The sequence below is a fragment of the Rissa tridactyla genome, chromosome 1, assembly GCF_028500815.1.
Source record: "Rissa tridactyla isolate bRisTri1 chromosome 1, bRisTri1.patW.cur.20221130, whole genome shotgun sequence".
NCBI classification, from domain to species: Eukaryota; Metazoa; Chordata; class Aves; order Charadriiformes; family Laridae; genus Rissa; species Rissa tridactyla.
This window is the reverse complement of record NC_071466.1, coordinates 99,847,558-99,871,160: the sequence shown is the minus strand read 5'-3', so window position 1 is coordinate 99,871,160 and position 23,603 is coordinate 99,847,558. Positions and strand designations below refer to the sequence as shown.

Sequence of the window (23,603 nt, the reverse complement as noted above, 5' to 3'; positions counted from 1 at the left end):
TTAAATAATTAGCACCGGCGACTGCATTCCTTCTTTTTCTTCAAGGCAGGGGCTGCGTCCCTCCGGCAAAGGAGGACAAACCCTTTCACCCGTGTGTCCCCAGGCTCGGGCCATCCCACTTGCAGGTTGTGTCTGTCCGTCTGTCCAGACACGCTCCAAAGCGACCATTTTTAAGGCTCTGGGAAACCCTATTGATGCATCTCTGGTGTTTTTTTAGTTGTTTTTTTTTTGTTTGTTTTTGTTTTTTTTATTGGTCGCCCCCGGGATTCGAAGCTTTGATGATCCCTGCGGCGGATTTCAGTGCCTGAATCCTTTTGTGGATCTAATTCGCAGGTACCGCAGGATGAAGAGAAGAGGTTTAACTCGGTGACCGAGGAGAGGTCACAGCTGCAGCTGGGAGGAGGGAGCCCGCAGCCCTGGGGCGAGCAACCTGGCAGCAAAGAGGCTACTCCCATGGGCATCAGGACCTTCACACCTATCGCGTGTCTAAAGGTTAATAAAGCTCGTGTTTGTTGTACTGAGTATCGGACTCGGGTTGGTTGTTCTAGGCCGTTAGTGTATGATCATTTAATCTGGCGTGTTAGGCAAGAGATAGAGGACAATGTGTTTTAAAGCTGGGATAATAGCAGTAGTCAGCCTTGTCTTTGCAAAGCGCCATTTAAAAAGAATCCATAGAGACATTTAATTACTTTCAAAAGACATGGGACATTAAGTCTGTTCTCAGGGCTTTATTCCACATGGACTTGTTCCTGCTTAATTTACTCCGGATTAAGTGAAACAATTGCTCATTCTGAATGAGAACATCTCTGTTTAAATAAGTCAGGAATAAGAAATAGCTGTGTCTAGAGACAAGCCCTTAGGCCACCTGTGTGACCCAACAAGACACCTCTACCTGACCCTCTTCTCGTGGCTATCATCCTAACTTGTTCCTTGCTTTGATTCGGGACTTCAGCTGTGACCGGATCAGCCTGGAGAGACTGCCACGCTCTCAAGGAGCTCTGCTGCAGTTGAGGGATTTGGAGAACAAAAGCCTTGGACGCTTTATCTTCTGGAGGTGTGCACAACTTAGTTCCAAGCAGCACAATAGGTATTTTATTCCACTGATGATACATTGCCATTCAAACTCCCGTTTTATTGAGAAGATGGCAAAAGTTGTAAAACTAAAGGATTTAGACAAAACCTAACTTGCACTTAGTTGGCAGTGGAGTTTAAGCAAGAAGTGGATTGTACACCTTCTACTTGCACTGTGATTCGAGAATTAATTCAACAAACAGCAGCAACAGAGTGAGAGCTCATGATGGAACATGGAAAGAGCTTATCTAAGAGAATTTCCATTACTTAAGTGCTTTCAAAAGGGCTAGACCTAAATAAAATTCAGATTTAAGGTGCTTGGAGATCTGGCTGCCCAACTTCTGCGCTGCTAGATGTTGAAGTATAGGAAGGCTGGAAAAGGTCACCAGAAGAGCTTATCTTCAAGAGGCAGCAAAAGAAGGTGGCAAGGGCATTCCAGAGCAGTCAAATGTCTGCCTAAAAAGAAAGAAATAAAATATGCTCACAGCTAGCCAGGCTGACAAACAAGAGTCAATACTAGGTATATTAGAACAAATCATGTGAAACCACCCTACTATATCTTTTTGTGGCAAGGTAACCAGTCTTGTCTAACTCTTTCTCTCCTGTGCACGTACGTTACCAGGGGCATCACAAAGAAACAACCTGTTTCACTGCCTTGCAGTATTTCTCAGTCCTTTCAGAGAACAGGATTTAATACAGTGCTTTAGTCTTTTCTTTTTAGAATGAAAGCCTTCCAAAGGGTTGCTTGGTGTATCAGCCAACCTGAAGATTCAACAGGTCGTAGGGCACCTTTGTCCCCTATGTTAGAGCTAAATGTTTTGCTTCTATGCTCTGTGAAGAGACAGCAGATGGCAACTAGGTTAAAGCCTTAAAGCTGATACAAAAGAGCACTAATACGCAGCTTTCCAAAAGATAAAACAAAAACCCGTCTATTCACCCACTCTGCAAACGTATAAGCTATGCCTAGGCTGTCATACACAGAGGGTGCAATGCTGCAGGTGGCTTAAGCCGATCTGAAACTACGTTGTGCCTCAAGGAGGCTGCCAGCCCCTCTTTTGTGTCGCTGCTAGTGTTCACGCGGTTGTACTCGCATTCACGTGGTTGAGCAGTAACTGAATCAGCTCAATGATCTCACTTAAAAAAACCTCCCTTGGTCGGTTCTCAGACAGATCGGAAGGCTGGCCTGACTTACCAGCTGCTCGTTCGTGTCAACAGAAAGGGAGGCGAGTGTGCTGGAAGGAAACTACCTCCGAAGAAGGTGATGAAAGGGGCATCGTTACACATCCTCACAGATGCTGGAGTTCCTTGCTGATCTCATTTCAAGCACACCCTCGCAAACAACTGCGAAGCGTGGTGTGGAGGTGGAAGCGCGCGGTAGGAAGAGGGTGGGGATTCTTAAACCAACTTTTCCACTGAAGAAAAGTAAAAAGAAAAGGACAGGGTAGGTAATCCTTCTGAAGGCAACTACACACTGCAGCTGGGCTGCTCCTAGTGCCCAGAGTCAGGCATGTGCGTGAATTTTTGCTAGTTCGGAGCTTAATGGCAGCTCTGCCTGCTCAGCACCCCAGGAGTCAGTTCCTTTATAAATTGGTTTGAACTTACAAAAGTAAGCCATGAATTAAAAGGCAGGCTGGGGACCATGCCTGGCTCTTCATCAGCGTGTTTTTAGTGCTCGGGACTGTAATAGCTGAACAAATCAGAACACAAGTTAATAAAAATCTTGTGGCTTCCTCGTAAGGCTGAGAATTCTTCTTTAGAGGCAGAAAACTGAGGCACGTCAGAATTTGTTGGAGATCACACAAGCTCCTCGCTGTAGAGACATACAGCTCCTCGCTGTAGAGACAGTAACAGAACGTACTCTGTATTCGATGGGTAAGAAAACTGCTGGTTTGGGCCTTTAGGTAGCTTTGCGGATTGCTTTTAACACATCTTACGTGATGGAATTATATGCCAAAAGCCAGACCAGGGCAACCGCTTCTCTCCCAGATGCTAAACTTTAAAGCCCATGCAACATAATAGTGCTGCTTAATGATCCAGTTTTGAGATTTTTTTTTTCCCAATAGACAAATACTGTGCTTTTTCACAACTGCTTTCTTAGAAACTACTAACATTTGCTAACATTCTTCCTCTGTAAGAATAATAAAAAGCCCTGCTTTCAGTAATGTGAGAAGTATTAAAGAACCCAAATTTTACTTATGTCTCATTATCAGCTCTGTTTATGATGGTAGAAAGCCTGTACAAAAGTGAAAAAACACAAATTTTAAAAAAAAGATTAATGACATTCGTGTAAGCAGTGAATGACTGACACGACTCTTTCTGTGGTACTTAGGAGAAGAATGCCTAGTTTTAAATTTTTGTTCTCAAACCTCTGAGAACAAAAAAGGTGTTCTGCATGAGTTCCTCAAGCTCCGTCTTGCTCTGCTTCCTGGCAGACACTGTCATTTTTTCAGTACATTTTTTTCCTGCTGTTAGCTGTGCTCCGGGGCACCATCCCCGAGGTCATTATCAAAGGGTTTCTTTGTCAGCCTGGCAAGCTGTCTCCTCCTGCCTCCACAAAGCCAAGGGCTAGTCCGGTCCCACCAAAATCCACCAAGGTCCCATGCCAGAGCCACACTCAGACATTATGCTGGTTCTACAGACTCCGGTGGACCTGCGCCAGTTTGCCTTATCTGATGATCTGGCTCCATGAGAACAAGTCACGTCCGTGACTCACGTCCACCTCATACCCGCCGTGCACGGGAAGGAGTTGTTTGTCAAGCCGGGTCCCGCACATCCCAACAAATAACGTCGTCTTTTTCTCCTAGGGCTTCTTTCTTCTAGGAGGCGCTGAATAAAGAGTATGCATTCAACCAAGATATCGGCTTGGCACATGCCCCCGCTGTCGCACGATGTCGTCCGACGAGGCGGCGGGTTCGGTCCGCGGGCACCCTCTATAGGCGCTTCCTCGGGAGCGCGCTCGGCAGCGCTGGCTGGGGAGAGAGCAGCTTCAGCGTCACGTTGAAAATTACGCAGAAACAAACAAAAACTAGTATTCAAACCCGAATAGACTTACATACAGTTATTTTAGTACGCTTACCTAGCATGAAAGACGCATAATTTGGTATCCAAATCAGAAAATAGCCTCTTTTTACCAAAGTGTTTTCGTTCCAATGGATATTTTATTTCGCTTTGTACGTGCAAACCAGCATCTTGGAGTGCTAATATAACACTTAATTCTTAACGACAAATTTGAAAACAACTCTGAAAAAACACCTTTGAAATCCATTGTCACTAACAGCTATTACCCAGTAAATACAGGGCTGTCGACAAAGCCTCTGTATCCAAACTAATGTATGAATGTAAATTCTAAACTAGATTTCTGACTAGAAAATGGATGTAACTTCTTAGCTTGGCAAAGCCCTTGCGTGAATGCAAACACTGTGAAGAATAAGAAAGTGGAACAGGTACCTAAGCAATAGTAGAGTAAAACTCCAGAGTGTCATTAAGCAGCATAACTGAGGGAAATTATTTTAAAATATGATTTTCAAAAATAAGTCTCCACTAATAAATTATCATCCCATTGTGTCTGCCCCCACAGTTGATTTTGTCTTCCAAAACGTTTTTAATAGGCTCCCACGAAGTTGTGGCAATTTAGAACTTGCAGGTCATAGCCTTGCCCTGCAAGCGCGGTTCCACAGCTCCAGTACCAATCTGGAATGCCATGTTTAAACCTGTCATGTGAAGTCTTTGTGTAAATTAACCTTGGGACCTGCAGTGCAGCTTGCATGAAGGCAGCAACCCCCAATCAGGCAGGCATGGGGAGCTGCCCAAAGGAGTAAATTGTTGGTTATTGGATTAGAGGCTTCTGGTAAACTATTCTGAAAGATCTGGAAAGGACTCCTCTGTATTCTGGTTGACTAATACTTTCCATTATAAAGGACTCTTTCTTTGGGAAGCATTAACACCTCTGTTGTTTGTTGCAGGCCTTTGATATTTAGCAGGGGAAATCCCAGAGGCTATAGTGGTACCTATTCATTGCCCAGAGAAACGTGAGTCAGTTTTACCCATATTGTAAAGTATTAAAAATGCTGGGTCTCTGATTCATGCACAAAAGCAGATTAAAATCAGGCTGCCACCCACAGCTGTCTGGCCTGCCACCACTGCACAGATGGCTCAACTGCTCTTGAAACAGCAGCTGAATTGCCACAAATTACAGCCCCGGCGTATTTAATAGTACTAAAACCTGAGCACAAGGATCTTAGCTGCCTGCAAAGCAGGAACTTCCAAGGCAGGAACTTTCAAGGCAGTAACAAGGCAAACAGCTACGGAAGGAGATTTTTACAGCCGTCACTTTTAATCTGCCTATATTTGTGACAGGGGTCTTAAATGCCTTTTCTCTCTCTGACTGAGATTGCTAAACGTCGTAGACAAGCTGGTCGAGGTTGTTAGGCTGAAGCAGCCATGAGCGTTGCTGTCTGAGCACAGGTGGAGAGCCAGAGGCATCACTTAGGGCTCCCTGCAGCAAGCCCCGCTCTCATTCATAACACAATGGCACAGAGCCTTCCCTTGGCTCGCTCTCCCCACCCTCTTTGCGACAGCAAATGTAGGAAGGAGAAGGAACAGCTCATGTAGGAGTGTAACAGATCCTACGCTGATACTGCCTCCTCACCCGCTCCTGCCAGCCTTCCTGAGGGCCCTGGGCAGAGCACCGTGCTCTTCCAGCTGTGGGGATGAGAGCGACCGAGTCCTGCCTTCCCCCAGCCCCACACACTGACCTGGCATGGCCTCATGGTCCTCACCTGCAACAGCGGTTGGCAGTTAGGTGTTGAGGGCCCAGTCCAGTGGAGACAGTTTTCTACAGAAGATGCACAGTGTAAATCCTCCCAAACAGAAGTGCCCCAGAAGCCTTGGGGCTACATGTCAAGCTGACCTCAATTTCAGACGGCCTATTTTTGTTCACACTATTTATTCCCAGTCAGTCTGATATTCCATTCTGGTTGGTGGGGGGCTCAGCCATGTGGGGGTGGATTGCTTGTCCTGGGCTCGCAGTGTCAGTTTGTCTACATAAAGGAACAACAGCCAGTAAGTGAGGGTGACACAACACTGCTCTGCCTATGCACTCAAAGTTGCTTTCCAAGTGGGACAGCAAGTCCTTCTCAGGGAATGCCTCTGGGGCCTCAAGGGATGCTGGCAGGTAGTAGCTAACCCAGGGTAAATTAGTCTTCTAGCTGAATGAATACGGCCTTCTCCTCTATATAAATCTTATCTATTTTAGTTGGAGGCTTGATTCAGTTCTTGTTTTAAAAAAAAAAATAATGTTTCAAACACTGTAATTCATTTTTACTGTGATGAAAGATACCTGTCTTTTTGTCTGTGCGTTTTATATAAGAATGAAATAAACGCCTTTGCCAAACACTTTTCCTAGCAGGTCAGAATAACTATGGCTATGTGGAATTACTTATGAAAATACAGTGCATTATTTATGAAAATACAGCACATTTAGCTATGCCGTCAATATCATTCATTTACTTTCTCGTCATTGTACCTGCAGCACCCAACAAATAACTATAAAATTTCCATTATACCAAATGGTATATAAATCCTGAAGTCAGCCCTATGAACACCTTTAGCTGTTTTATTTAGACGTGAGTTTCTTTTTTATTTAAATGTATTCATTTAACAATACATTGCAGCTTAAAAGTCCATTATAATAACAAATTTTCTGTAATGATTCTTGAAATAATTTTAAAGTCACTAAGTAAAGCTAAAAACCCTGCCAAAATTGTCAGTTTTTTTATATATCTCACAAGCTGTTATCTGATTTCTAATAAACAACGTAGTGGGCTAATACAAATTGAGATGTTTTACCTATCGATTCAAACTGTTTGTCTCATGCATCAGCTCAACACTTTACCCACAGGCTATATATTTTTTAATAAATAAATAAATACACACGCACACATATATATGCTGTATGAATACAAGTTCATATTTATAGCCAAAAGGCTATAAATTAAAGTATTATGTGTGCATAATATTGTGTGTATCTTGCATGTATTCTCTAAGAACATCAGAAAAATTTAACTTGAAAGCTGAGAAAATACAGGATTATATACAAGATTTGACAAGGATAAAAGTCAAGACTTTAAAACGTATTTTGTTTTAAAAAAATAAACCTCTTCTGAAGAGTATACTTTTCAGAGTTTTTCTAGAAAGCTATCTGAATTCCCAAGCCCAGTTCCACTTCTAGTAGCTTTTCCTTCACACTCATTGGTGTTGTTTCATCGACTTTAGAGGAAGCACAACAGTCCTCAAAGGGCTGCACGGCAGTTTGAAGTTCAGAATACACAGGCTCTGGCACGGAAGTGCCTGTTTCTATCAGAATATTTTCTCCAGTAACTTGTGACCACGGCTGAAGCTGCGTGAAAAGTACTTCTGCTGCTGAAGCATCTCTTTCGCAAGAGGCCCCTCCTCCTCTTCCAAAACTATTTTGACTTGGTGAAGACTTACTTGTTACCATCTTGTTATTACGAGCCTGACCTAGACCCGTGACAGCATTATATGCTGCTATATTCAAACTCATATGACCCTCATCATCTTCTTTATATCTAAGGGAGTAAAATTGAAAATACTGAAACTACAAGTTACAAACATAGCATTTATAGCAGCAAATAAGAATAACATCTAATTAGATTGCCAAAACTGAGAATGTCAGCAATTAAAAGATGAATTAGATTGTTATTTATTAGGTGGCACTCAAAACAAAAGACATTTTATGTGAAGGAACACCTGCAAGAGGGTTGGGTTCCAAAAAGTAGTTTTACCAAATACACATCATATAAGAGGAAATAAGAGACACCTATTCATAATTATATTTTATTTGCTGGATTTTCTTGTCCCAAAATGGAGAGTATGGCTTGTTTATACTACAGAAGCTGTTGATACATTTACATACTCTCTTTGGTGGATGCAACTTGCAGGCTCCAAAAATTTCTTTCAACAATCTAGATTACAACAATTTCACAGCGGAAAAAGCTATAAAAGCAAAAAGACCTTTTTTTCCCTTCGTTTAACCATTTTTGCACTAGATTTTCCAACACGATAGTGAAACCTAAGTAGTAAATTGTTTCACACTCTGAATGTTTAAAACTGAACCAAACTTAAGATAGCATTTAATTAAATATCTGGATCTCTTAAACAAAACATTTTTAAAAAATTCTTTATGATCTGGACAAGAATCAAGTGGTAACATACCTGAACCAAGAATGACTCCTGAGCTTATGAGCTTTTCGAAGATGTAGGGTCAATGTATAACTCCACGAGAAACATTTCTGACAGATGTGGCATTTGTATTTCAGAATGCCGTTACTCTTGGAAAGAAAGACTTTTAGAGTCATTGAAGGCTTGCACATATACATGACAAAAAATAATCCTTTGTTGAAAAGGAGAAAACCACACTAACTATCTGAAAACTTTCTTGAAGTTAACTTCCTAAAATGTTTAAAATTTGTGGTTTTCAGAACTTGTCTGATTAAAGAAACCCCAGTGAACATGGAAATTCTCCGCATTGGCCACCAGTACTGCAGATATCTCCAACAGCGGTGTGACACACAGCTTCCACTAAAATATATTCATTTTATAACATAGCAGTGATCCTAACTCAGAAAGTTGAAGAAACAGGCAACAAGCGTGCATAAACTATAGCAGCCAAAACTGTATTTTAATGTAGCCAGACTCACTCAATTGAAAGTGATGTAAACTTTACACACTTTATAATTTCTCTATTTTCAGGTAACGTATTAGTTCTCAGGATGGAGTACCAACATGAGGAGAAAGGTAACATTGGATTTTAATCCCTGAAATATTTTGCTGTTGAGATTAGGATTGGCATGTTCTTTTTTTTTTTTTAAAAAAGGGGGATGGGGGTTGGCCAGTGTTCAAGACTGTCAGTATGCAACTGCATGCACCTAAGGTAAGCATACAAAATCTATAGGTAAGGATGAGTCCTAGAAATGTGTGCAAATACATACTTGATTTGATGCAAAAATGAAACATTTCATTAATTCGCAAAAAACTAAACGCAGGTGAATTTGAAACTGTAGTCTCATTTATAGCAATATATTTTATTCTGCTATTTAATATACTTACCACATGTACTCTCTTGTAATGCTGTCTCAAAGTTTGTAAAGTCCGTGAAGTAAAACCACATCCTTCAACATCACAGCTGTAGGCATCTGAATCATTGTGTGTTTCAACATGTTTATGCAGATCATACGTGTTCTTGAAACTGAAAACAAGGTAAAACAAATAACAGATATAATAGTACAGAGGAGTTGTCTTGTGGTTAATGTTTAGGACTGGGAGGTAGTAATTTTTGGCTCTGACAATGACAAGTGAAAGCGGAATATGTGTAAATCGCTTCTCTACCTCATTTTTTCCACTTGTGAGAAGGGGATAGTATAGACATCTCTTTGATGTGCTCTGGATTTCATTTTCCAGTCCCTCTTTCTTCCCACACATCCACGCCATGCCCAAATATAGGTAATTTTTCCACAACCATGTTGCAAGGCATCACCCCCTCTTTCTGTTCACACAAAGAAAATTCTTGTCCATTATTAAACAGTCGTTTCATTCTCTCTGGTCTAGAAATTCAGATTATTTCCTCCGTCCACCCACAGTGCGAACACAAAAGTACTTAAATATTTGTTCACTTTATCCTACTTCCAGCATACAAAGGCTAGACCTCTCATCTTCTCTGGTAAAGTTAAACATAATTTGACAATGCTTGTATATGCAACTTGATCTATCACCTCACAATGCCTTTTTTTTTTTAATTTATTATTTCACTGCTGTGTGGCATCATATGGTGAAAGCAGAAAAAAAACCCCACCACAGAATAATGAGAGTGCAAGACAGCAGAAGGTATAGTAAGCCTGTGGCAGAAAAAGTCACTCAAAGGAGAAGACCGTGATTCTCCCAGCAAACAGCCAGCAATCATTTAGAATGGCAAAACCCGGAGTTTAAGGCAGTGCTGCTACACATCTCAACTTGTTGTGATGACCATTTTGTAGTACACATAGTCTTGCTAAGAAAATCCACCTTTTAATGCATCAGTCCTGCTTGCACCAGAGGTTCATGAACTACAACGTCTCAGCAGCTGAAGGCAGATGAAGAGCAGATGAATCTATTAGATTTCTGCATTGAACAGTTGATTATTTTTGTGGTTGAAAACTTTTCTTTCTTTACAGACTCCTATGTAAAACACTAACTTGGTTCTACAGTTCTGCTCACATAGCTACGAGCCTCAAATTTTCTTACCTTCCATCACAGAGGTGACAATGGAAAGGACGTTCATTGCAGTGTCGGAATCTGATGTGTGCTTTCAGTGAGGAGACGCTTGTGCATACCATATCACAAAGGGCACATGTAACATGAGTAACTAGAATAGATCGTAGAAAGAAAGATAATTTCAGCTCTGTATCGCCTCTTCACCAGGAGATTGTCTGCTATGACATATGACCAAAAAATTTATTAAAATGTCATATTAAAAGTAACAGATTATAATACATTTGGGAATAAAATATACAGAGAAAAAAGATATAAACACGAAATGCAGACACAATAAAGAGAGTAGTGAAATAATGGTCAGTCTTACAATGTTTCAAGTTACTTTAAAAAAATAGATGGTAAGGGAAAAAGATGTAGAGACATTTCACTCTCTAGGCTCTAACAAAAAGGGTGATTATTGTCTTGCCCTTGGCACTTTGGGAGGATTTCTAAAAGGTGGATGTTGTCTGGAGGCCTTCTGACAGACAAGCAGTGGCAAATCTACTTCTGCTGTTTAAGGTATTACCACTCTTTAAAAAGGTGGCAGAAAGAATATGCGTCTGTCCTCCGCCTCCCCATTTCACATTCAGATATATTTGTTTAAGGCATAATAATACTAGGTGCTTGCTAAGCTGCCAGACTATGAACTGCTACGGCTGAGACACGGGTTTGCTCTGCCGACTGTGGATTGGGGAGAACCTCTGGCAGACTGGAAAGCTGCATATGAATCAGTAACCAGATGAAAGCTGTAGGAAGACTCTCAATAAAGAAGTCTGGATTTAGGCAGAATCTGTTATATTTAGGACTTTGAAACAATACATTATCTTTTAATCAGCCCAGTGCTTTACAGGTCTCCAAAGAAATCCATGCAGTTGAAGCGCTCACGTTTTCTCAAAAAAGGAAGTAAATATAATGCTCTGTAACTATTCCGGAATCACTCCCTGCATAGGCACTTTTCCTCATAGTTTGTCTTTTTGTTCCTTCTTAAAATAAATAGCTTCATGTGGAAAACTAGTCCGGAATAACTTAATCTGCAAAACTGCATCAGTGAAGATCATCAGTCACTTGAAATGAGAGAATCGAACAGTTTACACAGTTGTGTGGCATGTAAATGTGTCCGTGTAGGGAGTGATTTCAGAGTGCATACAGCATTTGCATTCACATCACAGCTTATTTCAGAATAATTTCTTATATGTAGGCAAGCTCTTTAAAAGAAAATTTCAATATTTATCTATACCAGCAAGCTATTAGGAAATATGCTGGGGTAAGAATCTGAAAATGTCATGTCTGAACTGGCAGTCTGCACTAACATGCAGACATGTATGCTGCCAGAATTTCTAAAGAAAGCTGAATCATGAACCAGGGAAGTAACTGGCTCTATTATCTGAAGGCATTTAGGTTGTGCCTAAACAGTTGGACCCAGGAATGCCTCCCAGCTCCCTCAGCCAAGTTCACATTGCAGCTGGCTTACTGGGACACGACACTGGGTCACATCATCCTTGTTCCTAGGTCCAGCCACCTTGTGATTTTCCCTGACTGCGCAAGCAGAACACAGTCTGAATTATCAGGGGACAAGGACAGCCAGGCACGTTGTACAATTCACAAAGGTTTAAGTGCAGCCAGACTTACCGGAAACAAACAGGTGAGCTAGCTATGTGCTTTATTTAATATATCAAATCTATCTTAACATACGTTATGCTTCAATTTAAAAAATAAAAATAAAAAACAAACCCCAAAACAACAGCATATTTAAACTGCTTCATTAGCTAATAAAAACAAAACAAAATCTTAATTTGTATTTATTTCCAATTTCTATCCAAAATCACCATGAGACAACGGAATAAAATTAATCTAGTAAACAAACCAAAAATAATTCTCTATTTTCTATTATAAAATGTAAAAATTAAGATATTTTAGTCAGATGCATGTCTATGAAACCATTAAATACGAACATGGTCAGTCGTGGTAGCTTACAGTAAGCACCAAATAAAATGCATAGTTGTTAAGTATTAATGTGTTGACTTGCAGACAGTGAAAAATCATATTTCCTTAAGAATGCAACTAGAAAATAGAATCTACTCTGATTGAGCAAGTCTGCACAAAGCTACTTGTATGTTTATACAACCTAAATGACTGGTGCTACACGGTTCAAATATTCCTATTCCCAAAGCAAAGACCCACCCGCCTCTCGGCTTCTGCATTTCCTGTATGTCCAACAGCAATATCACAGGTTTCCTTGTGCTTAGATGCTGCAGGATTCTTTCCCAGCAAGTCATAGCTGTTGTAGTATAACTTGTGGGAATAATTTGGGGACCTCAGGGAGGTTGTGGTTAGGTCAATGGAGAGCTATACCATTTGAGTGAGGCTGATTATGCACTGCAAGGTGAGCCGAGTTGCAGCCCAAGCTTTGGCTTTAACCATGCCCCTCGTCAAGAAAGCAAGTAAACAGAGATGCAAATGAAGAATAAGCATCTTCACGAGAGCTACAGCAAAACAGAAAAGCCCCTTAAACTTTTTGATCAGAAGGCATGAAGAAGGGAATTGCCATGCTTCAGAGGGCCTGGCAGTGAAATTCCTACTTTCCAGCATTTGTAATGCAGTTCCCCTAGTTCTATATATCAATTTTCTTAGCTGATACAACAATACTTATAATAACTCTGTAGTTTATCAAACCTGTTCTGTACAAGGTAACCTTGAGAAAAGTACGTTTTATTTTAAAAAGCTCTGACTTACCATGTCCCCTCATGTGATCTCGTAGCAGCCTTTCATTGGCAAAATGTTTCTGACAGGTCTGGCAAACAAATATTTGTTCTGAATTTAAATAGAAATTATTTAGTGACAATACAAATAACTTATGAAAGATTTATTAATAAATAACCTACAGCTGCCAGTTTCATGAATAAACTAATGCAGCATTGAGACAGTTTCAATACTGTTTTCCATTACCAATACTCTTCAGAGGAAAATTTAGTTTAGGTTAATGAAAAGGATTGTTTATCAGTAACTTAATTTTATCCTAAACAGAATCACAATCTGTTAAAAACACTAACAGTTTGACATTTGAGGTCTTATGTCAATTACCTAGAATGCACCTACTTTCCATCACCAAAACACCCACAATTCCTACATATATTCCAAGCACTTAGAAAAAAACCCCATCCACTTCTCCTTTCCTCTTTAGCATGCAGGAAAGCATGCCCAAATAATACACAGTTGGCTGAGGCAGGGAGTGTTCTGGTGAAGAAAACACTTACTGGAAAAGCAGAGCTGAAGAGAAAAAAATAGCTTTTGACCTGGAAGTAGTTAAATGCTCATTGGGTTTACTTGCAGAGATTTTTGTAATCCGAGCCTGGCTCTTGTGGAGATTCTCTCTTCAATAATCAAAAGTCTTTCCCATTCATGGGCAGTTTCCCCATGTCAGTGACATGGCATGCTGTGCCATGGGCACCAAGGGATGAGAGGCAGTGCAATGCCACAGCTGCCAAGTGAATAGCTTTTCTGCTGAAACACATAGATCTAAGGGTGTTCTGTTGCTCACTTTCATTACCCTAATTGATCAAACATGCAAAGTCAAGAGAACTTCCATGCCTCATGAAAACAACTGCCTTCCTGGGGTAAACCCTGCTTTCCTGCAATTGACTTATATGAAAACCAGAAATATTTATGAAATTACACGTGCACATTATCACAAAGCACCTTAAATGAAAATCTCTTAGATTTAGAAATAAGAGCATATCCACTTACTATCTTCCGAAACTTGTCTTTTTGCGTGATCAAAAAACTTAGTGTTATTGGAGAACATTCCTCCACAGGTAGGACATGCTACAACTCTTTCTTGTGTGTGTGTTCTTAAATGATCCCACAGCTTATGCTTTCCTTTAAATACACCTAAACAATCTAAAACAAACAGAAAAAAAGCTGCATATGAATACTGTAGTCTTTCTTATTTGAAACAGAAGAGGCTATTACATACCTATGTGTTATTGTTGTATTTTTAGAAACACAAAAAAAAAAGCTTCTTCTAGGAAAAAAAATAAAGTCAGGCTGGCAGTATGACAAACATCAAGTGACATTTAACCCTGCAAATATCCATGCCAAAGCCAAATTATTCATCAGCAATCAGAATTCTTTAAGACATGCTAGTCGTGTTCCTCTTAAGAAAATTTCAGTTTTGAATCAGCAGAGAGCATGCTGCTGTACTTTCCACCCTCATGTGTCAAGGTTTTTAATGCCACATGTAAGCTTATACAGTAGGATAGAGATAACATTCATTACTATTTCTGTTGCCTGCCCCCTCTTCCACAATCACAGAACTCCAGCAATCTTCATGGTATCTGGAGAACCAGGAGAACACGATGGAGTAGTGAACATATGTCAACCATACATCTCCAGGAACTCCTCTTACTGACCTCTGTTTTTCTTTTTTTTTAGTGAATCATCACATTTTCTATCTTCACATACACATTCACACAGTGGTTAACCGCAAGCAATCAGCTATCCATCAAACAATCTTTTCGTATAAATAGCTACATCCTCAGATCTCTTGAGTTCAGGAGCAGTCTGGTACAGTGAACACAGTGCAAGTTTTAACTGGACAAGTAGAAAGCTCTGGCTATTGACATGTAACAAATAAGGGGAAAATCCCTAGTAGGTTAATGTGTTGCTGTAAATGGAGCTAAAGAATGACTTTCAGGAAAAAACTTCAGCCAGATGTGAAGGAATAGCCCATCCTCTCACAGAAGGAGAAGCAGCCACAAGTCTCTCTTATCTACCTAACAAAGATAACAGCTATGCAGAAAGCTACCTTTTTAGAAAGGTGAAATAATAGCCTGGACCAAATCAAAGACTCTTAAGAATCAAGAGGACTAATTTCAAATTCAAGAGCTAGAGGTAGAGAAAGATGAAAAATTCTTTTGTGGATGACACATGATAAGAGTAATCAAGTGAATCAAACTCAATGACAGGTTGGATACCTTTAGGTCTCAGAAATTAATGTGCCGCGATTGAGAATTAATTTTAAAAAAAGATTTGCCTAGTTCTTTTAACCGGGTTGGTGCATCATGAGTTCCATTTGTACTATGCATTGGGACATTCTCTCAAGTAGAACAAGAATGTAATAGTCTTGACAGCAACCCACATCCACTCCAATGGGTAGCGTATAGGCAACTTCTTGGAAAGGAGTTTTGAGCTCCAGATTAACATGCTTTGTAATGGGACAAAACTCTAGACTCCTTATTAAAAGACAAAGGAAATCCTAAAACCTCACCTTGCCTACAATGAGGATACAAGATCAGTGTCTCTCTCACCTCTACTGTGTACAGGATACTTCCGATCAGGAGGGGCCACAGAAAAAGGACAGTCTCCCATGTCTAGATCAGAAGCTGGAGGACTGATTATTCTTCTAGTGCAACACGAAGAGTTCTGTCTCTGTTTAACCCCAGACTGAAGATGTGATATACAGGACATCAGATTGAATCTCCCTCTTACATCCTTCCTTTGTGAACTCTGCCAGGGCCCTGAGTATACCAACAGCCTCTGGTTGCCCTGACCAGCCCGTAGCCATCTTTCTCTGTAACCCTCCACTGCAGCCAGTTCCACCCCACACATATAAGAGATTAGTTGCCTGTGTTTGAGGTCTGCTCTAATATGGTGATGCTGTTCAAGCTTCCATCACATTTCTGTGAAAACAGCTAAGTTGTGAGAAAGAGCAGTGAGGAGCCTCATCTGACCTGTCTTGTCACAGTGGACTTGGCTGGTGATCACTGAGCTGCAGCTGACATGGCTGGCATTACCAGACCTGCTCTGTTCTTCTTGCTCAGGTTCTGTGAGACTGCACCGTGTCAGTGAGGTCCCCGCCTGACTGTCACACCCTTAACTCCCAGTTTGCCTTCCCTTGCAGAGCAGCCCACCCTTGCTGTACCCTCACAAATTCAAACCAACTCAGACCACCAGCTAGTATACTGAAGGTCCCTGGGAAAGACTGATCACGTTGTATCTGTTGTCCCAGTTCCATGACAACTACTTTCTCACAGAGGTGAGTCCTTAGTGGCCTGTGCTTGCTTGATAAGTTTGGGGGTGTGAACGAAAAGTTGTCTTTCACTGCCTGGACATTATGGTTCTGCACGTCGCTTTCAAGTGAATGTCAAGATCACAGACTACAACAGACCCGGTAAAACCCAGGACCTATTCTTTTGTCCCAAGGCAGGATCACTTATACCTTGGTCTCAAAAGAGGCCTTCTCAGTGCCCCAGTGATAGACAACCTCCACAATTTCAACAGGCAACTACTACAGTATTTTAAAATGCTCTATTAAAATGGCTTTCCTAACTTATAACTTGCACCTCTCTTGTTACAACTGAAGCTCATTACTTCTCGTCCTTTCTAGTACAAACATGGAGAACAGATGATTTCATTGTTCCTAACAGCAGGGCATTTCTTAAACATATTTGAAGACGTACTATATTCCTTTTTTTCTGCATTTCCGTTTTTCCCATTCTGTTACTTAGGCCATACAGTCAGAGGAGTACCTTCACCTGTCCTAATGGGTTTATTTCCTAAAGCTATGAAAACACTGATGCGTGATTTTTGTTCCTCTAAGGACTATAGATTCTACATTATCAGGTCACTGGAGTGAGTTCCCCAGCCAAAAAATAGTGCATGTGTCAGCTAATCTCAAGAGGGAACAGGAACAAAATGATGTCACCTTGCATCACCGATGGGATTTTGTCATCATTGCAGTGAATAGCTAACCCAAAAAGTAACCTTAACCCATCAACTGAAAAGACACATATATGAGGGGTGTGTGTGTTTGTGTGCCACCAAGAGGATTCCAATCAAACCTGGACTTTGTTGACATATTTTACAAGACATAGCCAAACTGACTGGTTTAAAGCAAGTACAGAATGATCTGTTCCAGGGCCAGAGTCCCGCAAGTTGCCTCATTACTCTTCAGCAGAAAGTCTTTTCTTCCGGAGAGGCTGTGCTCATACACTTTGTAGATCTGAAGCTGAATGGCATGCACATCAAATGGCAGTCCGTAGTTTAGCCCTTACTCAAACAATCAAGGCATCTGCTATGAAAGACTGTCAATGGAATGTGGCTTCTACAATAGAGCCAAGGGCAGAACATCAGCTTTGAAGCCATGACAATAATTTTAACACAAGAGGTAGCTAGCAATGTAGAGAATGTATTAAAAATGCTCTTTCTCACCACAGAGCTGAGAAAAACTAGGACGGCAATAGGCGTGCTTCCCTTGATTTGAAGGGAACAGATGAGGGAAAGCAAAGAGTAAGCTCACCATGAAAGATTATTGTGAGGGAGACCAACCCTGATCCTGAGTGAAAAGTCTGAATGGTATATGAACTATCAATCAACCACAGGCAGAATTATGAGGAAACCCAACCCTGTTCGGTACTGCCAGTCCTCAAGTTAGACTAATTTGGAGTTGAGGGCGTTCAACCCTATGGATAATAGGAACTATTCTATGTAAATCATGGTGCCTATAAAATAGAAATATTTCTGCAACTATTTAAGACAGATGAAAACATATCTGAAGATTTCTCACAAGTTCCTATGCAATATGTAGTACTAAGTGAATTTTATAAGAAACGCTACAGTGAAATACTTTTTGAAACAGATTTTTTTTTAATGTGAACTACCTTTCCAGTGACAATAAACAGCTTTCTTATGATGTGTAACAGTTTCTTCCTCGGTTGCATAGGCATGAAGAGCAACATGTTGATAAAACCACACTGGGTTATTGAAGGTAACCTAAAAACAAAATAGAAGCGTGGAGAAGACAAGATAGTTTTGGCAGGAAATCAACTGACAGGAACATAGAATTAAATGTTTTTAGAAATCAAACAGACACCAGTAAATATTGCAGTAACATTTAATTAACTCACCCCAACACAGAGACAATTACATCAACTGCAAAAATGTAGAACATTCTGCAGTATCCACCACACAAACCAGGTCCCGAATTTTCACCTACTATCTAGTAGTTGAAAGGTCTGTCTAGACTAGTTGAGCGAATGCTACCCATTCTTTGGGGCAGGGATGTGTCTGTTAATGTATTTCTGTTGATTTATTTCTTTGGTATATTTTTACGTTCTCCCTTCCCTTCACCTCTACCTGCTCCTACTCATGAGAAGGCTATGAGGGCAGTGCAGGTAATTCCAACAGAAATGGGAAGGCTGCACAATGATTAAACTGAATTAGGTGTTATGGACACAGCACTCCATGAGTCAGTACTTCTGTGACAAGGGGGACTAAACCTTAATTAGACTCTGCCTCACTCCACAAAAATCCACAACTACAGAGTGAAAGTAGACTGCACATTGCATTTTCTTCAAGTAACACAGGGTGTCATTCAACTGCATACTGTCATCAGTCCCAATTCAAAGCATTCCTCCCAGTTCACAATAATTTAACCCCTTAACCTCTCTGCTGTGCTGGCACAATTTTGTAAGGCTACGCATTGAATTGGGACAAGGAATTGATATGGCGTTCAACTAAATCAAAACACCGGGGAGAGGAAATGGGAAACAAGTGAAACTCCTTAGGCTGGTATGCCACTGTTGATAATGTACAGTTGACTCAAATTTAAACAGTGTTGGGTTTTGGGGGGGGGTTTTTGGTTCTCTTTTTTTTAAGAAAAATATAAATGAAAAAAACCTATTTATTTAGTATTATCTGGTTTTAATCATACTAGTCTTCGTAGAGTGGATTAAACTAAGCTGCCAGGCATTCTGCGTGCAGAACAGAGCATTCACATGAGGAGTTAATGCAGGCAAACTGCTGCATTTTAAATTCATACTCCAATGTATTTCACAATAGCTCCCTGAGGGAGACAAGCCCTTATTTCCTCTGAAGGGCTTGAAACATGATCTGAGAAATCCAAGGGCTTGTGTATATGAAAACATATAGGCATATTAAGGTGAATCAACTAAAAGCATTGAGCTAGACAGTGATCGAAAACCTCTTCGCTTCTTAATCAGAGAAACCATATGGGAGTTAAACCCATTTTAATTTGATTGTACCATCTCTTTAAGTGCTTTGCCGTAACTTTCTTGAATATTTCTTTATATGTAAATAGGAGAGAAGTTATTGGGGCTGTTGCCTGAGTCAGAAGCTTTACCTTTGGGGAATCAGAATCTGACACAGTAGGAGGCACCACAAGTGTCGGGGGAAGCTGTATGGGTGATTTTCAAAGAGAATTATATTCATAACTGTGGGAACATACTTGCAGGAGGGTGGGAAAGGTAAGCAGTTTTCCCTGCCCTCAAAGTTCTCCTCTTTCGCAGTGTGCCCTACCCCACCTCCTGGGTCTAGCCTAGCCTAGCCTGCCTACTAAGTTGGGAAACATTCTTTTAATTAATAAAATTCACAACATAGTTTGAACTTGAAAAAACACGTATAAAAAGATTTAGCAAAATGCTATGGACTAAAGGATTCCATTAGCCAAAACTGTCCACTTACGTAAACGAAAAATGGAACACGAAATCAATTAACAGGAAGATTTTTCTTGGGTTTTTTTAAGCATGTTTTTCAAAAGACTATGCTTACTAACAGATGCAGCAAGATCAAATTCTGAGAGCTTTAAAGTTTTTCTGAACCTCTTCATTTTTCAAACAGATAGGCCGACCATAGCACTATTCAAGTGAAAACTGATTGGTACGTATAAAAAAGCTTTAATAACAAAAATAACTGCTGTGAAAAATAGAACTCCTATAAGCTGTGAGACATAATGGCAATAAGATTTGTTTGGAATAATAGTTTTTTGTAATCAAACTATGCAAAAAAATCCAAAAGTTATCATAAATAATGCTCTGTATTATATGTTTAAGCTTATACCTTTAAAAAGAAGAGAATGGGGTACTTCCATGAGTAACCCGCTAGTAAATAAAAGCCTTTGTTTACAGAGATAGAGTTTCTCACAGGGTGACTTAACAACAGAATTACCACTCTCTATGAACTTCACTCTCAGATTTTTATGTCACTCCTTATTTTAATGAAAAGAGAGGTATCAAAGCATTACATGAGTATAGACATTCTAAATTCAGAGCCTAAAGAGCCAAACAGATATTTCTGGACATGCTGTCCAGTAATAACATATAGATGAGGAAGCACTTACCTTTTATATATGCTATGGCACAAACAATCTGTAAGCTGAAATGTTAAGAGGAAACTGGAAATAACTTTAGACTTAGTAAGGAGACAGTTAGCAAAGCACAGCACGGACTATAACCACCATCAGAAGACAAAAGTAATTTCTCTCCATCACTGCAGTATATTTACTCAAACATCATGCTGATTCTAATTCAACAATGATGTGATGCATGTGAGGGATACAATACCTATGTAAAGCACCACCAGTCCGACATTCCCCTGCATGGAAATATTATCACCCTCGTTAGTGTTTGTTTATGACCTCAAAAAGCATAGTTTATGTCATAAATTAATTTTCTCACAACTTTGATATGAAAAAGTCGCAGATAATAGAGCAATAGGATTTAAGGATGATAACCTATGAATCATTGAAAGGCCTACAGACACATAAGGGAAAAAGGACCAAAGAACTTTGAAAAACATCAAAATTTTCTGTTTGATTTGTAGTTCAACACTACTAAACTTACATCAGATTTGCACATATGAGGTTTGCAAAACTATTTAGTTTTACAGTTTTTCCAGTTTCCACAGTACAATTCATTTCAGTTGTTTCTTCTTTGCAAATATTTTATTTGGTTTTGGTTATATCACTTAACTCAAATGAAACAAAAAACCTCATACAACATGAAAAAATTAATGTAGACTGGTTAGACAGTTTTCCTGCAGTACTTCTAAAACTATCTTGCTCAACAGTTACACAAAAGGAGATGGTAAGAAAATGTCATCTGCAAGGCATCACACTTGTGGATGCAAAGGCAATGCTGACGAGCCATAAATAACAGCTGAGGTCCTGAGGCCAACAGTGATAGAGAAAGTGCTTCCCTATAACATCATATCAATATGAAGCCACTTTTGATCAGGAATGAACACCTCCAAGAAGCAGGAAAAAAGTTATATAGGCAGGACTATTTACGTTAACATTGTCAAAAAAAAAATAGCAACTGTTAATTGTTTTGGTTTACTTGATACAGAAATAGCCCAGTCAAAACACCAAATTGGCCAAGATACAAATCATTTCTGTTTAAACCAATCGTGGCCACATTGGAACATCAGACTTATGTGAACAGCCTGTTGAAAATGCCTGATTTCTGTCCCAGTAAAACCCAAACATTTCCAACCAACCAAGGAAACATTAGATATTCTGTTGCCTTTCATCAGACAAACAATAAAGACTCTGGACCTCTCTACAAACTACTAAGTTCATTAAGTTATCATTAAATGGGGTATATTAAAGTTTTGCACGTATGCTCTTAAAATGCAAGAGAAGTTGCCTCTTTGTCAAAAGATCATTTTAGTCAGCACAAAGAGAAATAAAATTTGAATTCGAGGTCGCAGATGTTATGCAAATATGTTGATTACGTTTTCCTGAATGCTACCATAATAATTATCATGTATTACTTACAAAGATAGGGGGAAACATTGTTCAGAGGTAAAATTGATCAAAAATTCCCAATAGCGAGTCAGATCCAACTAATGCTAAGATAAAATTAGGAAGGGGAAAAAAATAGCCATTCTCAACATATTTCACTTACATCACAATTCTCCCAACGGCAAACAAACTCCTCCAAAGTCTTTGATACCTGATGCCAGCTACGGCTGTTCTGCAAACATGCTGGCAAATCACGGTGCAATGCCCGTAACTGAGAGCCTATGAATTTCAGTTTGGTGTGGTAACTGTGAAAATTGACATGTGTTATCAGCTCTCTGGGATCTCTCGCCCCAAATTCACAACTTCTCCACCAACACCGGCACTGCTCTAAACACAAGAAAGAAGTAAACACAAGAAAGATGCATGAAATCTGCATCTGTGTGCCCCAACAGTGAGAATGCCAATAGTACTTACATTTGTAATAACTTCACAATCTGTAAGTAACCTTAGCAGAGAAGCTGGTAATTGCTATCTACTGATAATACACTAGATAAAACTTGCAAATCTCAGTGGCAAACGTATTTTCCACTGTCTCACAACTGCAGCAATACTAGAGTGCTTTGTACCTTAAAACACAACTTTTTGCGGAAGGGCACTTAATAGATTCAATAGGAAAATTTGGTAAAAATATGTATTTTCTTAGGTATATACTATGACACTCTTCAGCTTAGGTCACAGAGACATTGTTAATGTTGGTCCAATTCTACTTTTTTCACCTTTAATTAAAACTCATTCACCTTTAATTAAAATGTCTACACCTGTAATTACACTTGATTATAGCGTTAAGAATAAAGAGCAGGATACACTAGAGCCAAAATAGCTATATTAAAAAGTCTAGTATATTATTGCTATTACATCCACAGAGACTGCCTATAATTTTCTGCAGAATCAGGTTTTTTTGTTATCCTTTTAAGCAAATTTAATACTATTAAAAAGATGTAAAATACAATACTCATCATGAAATAACACCAGTGTATGTATCCAAATAAGGCAAATACCGTACAAACAATAAAAGTTTCCATTTTTCTATAAAGACTCATACAAGTGCTACTTTAAACCTAGAATTCTTAAGCAGTGGGACAGGTCCCTAAAAGGGAAGAACTCCGCCATTCAAAAACATTTTGCAAAAATCTGTTTTAGAAAATTGCACCTGCAGAGACCCTAATCTTAGAAAAATTAAATCCTCAGCAGAAGTTCTCATGACATCACCTCTCCAGCCTCTTTCCATATTAGTAATAGCTATTAATACAGGCAAAAATCCAGGACAATCAGATGTGAAGCAAAAAGCAGGTATAAGCCCTTGTCTAAGGGCTTCATGCACCTGGGTCTTAGATAAGCTAAGATGCAGGTAAACTGAAGTCAGTATTATTTTCTAGGCTAGGAATAGTATCCCAAACTGCAATGTAATCTGTGTGACATATGAGACGTAAATGACCTTCTGTTTCCAGGGGGTGCTGTAGATACTCTTCCAAGTGTTCCGCAATATGATTACAAAATTCCTCCATGCATTTCCCTACAAAGCAGCATTCTTTCCATTCACATGGTAATATCAATTCAGCATTCTTAAATTTGCTTCCAGGGGCCATTGCCTAAAAGTTTTAGAAGTACAGAGAAGTTTTAGTTATCA

General features: G+C 39.7%; 1 protein-coding gene across 1 annotated transcript; it reads right to left on the bottom strand.

Annotated features, from left to right (window-relative positions):
- Nucleotides 1-7,317: 7,317 nt before the first annotated feature.
- LOC128904523 (histone H4 transcription factor-like) lies at nt 7,318-23,562 on the bottom strand. Its single transcript, XM_054189000.1, is given in 9 exon segments — nt 7,318-7,380; nt 7,382-7,658; nt 8,305-8,420; nt 9,199-9,337; nt 10,369-10,489; nt 14,122-14,274; nt 18,036-18,147; nt 22,080-22,303; nt 23,412-23,562. Coding segments are annotated over 9 exon segments (1,356 nt in total).
- Nucleotides 23,563-23,603: the final 41 nt, after the last annotated feature.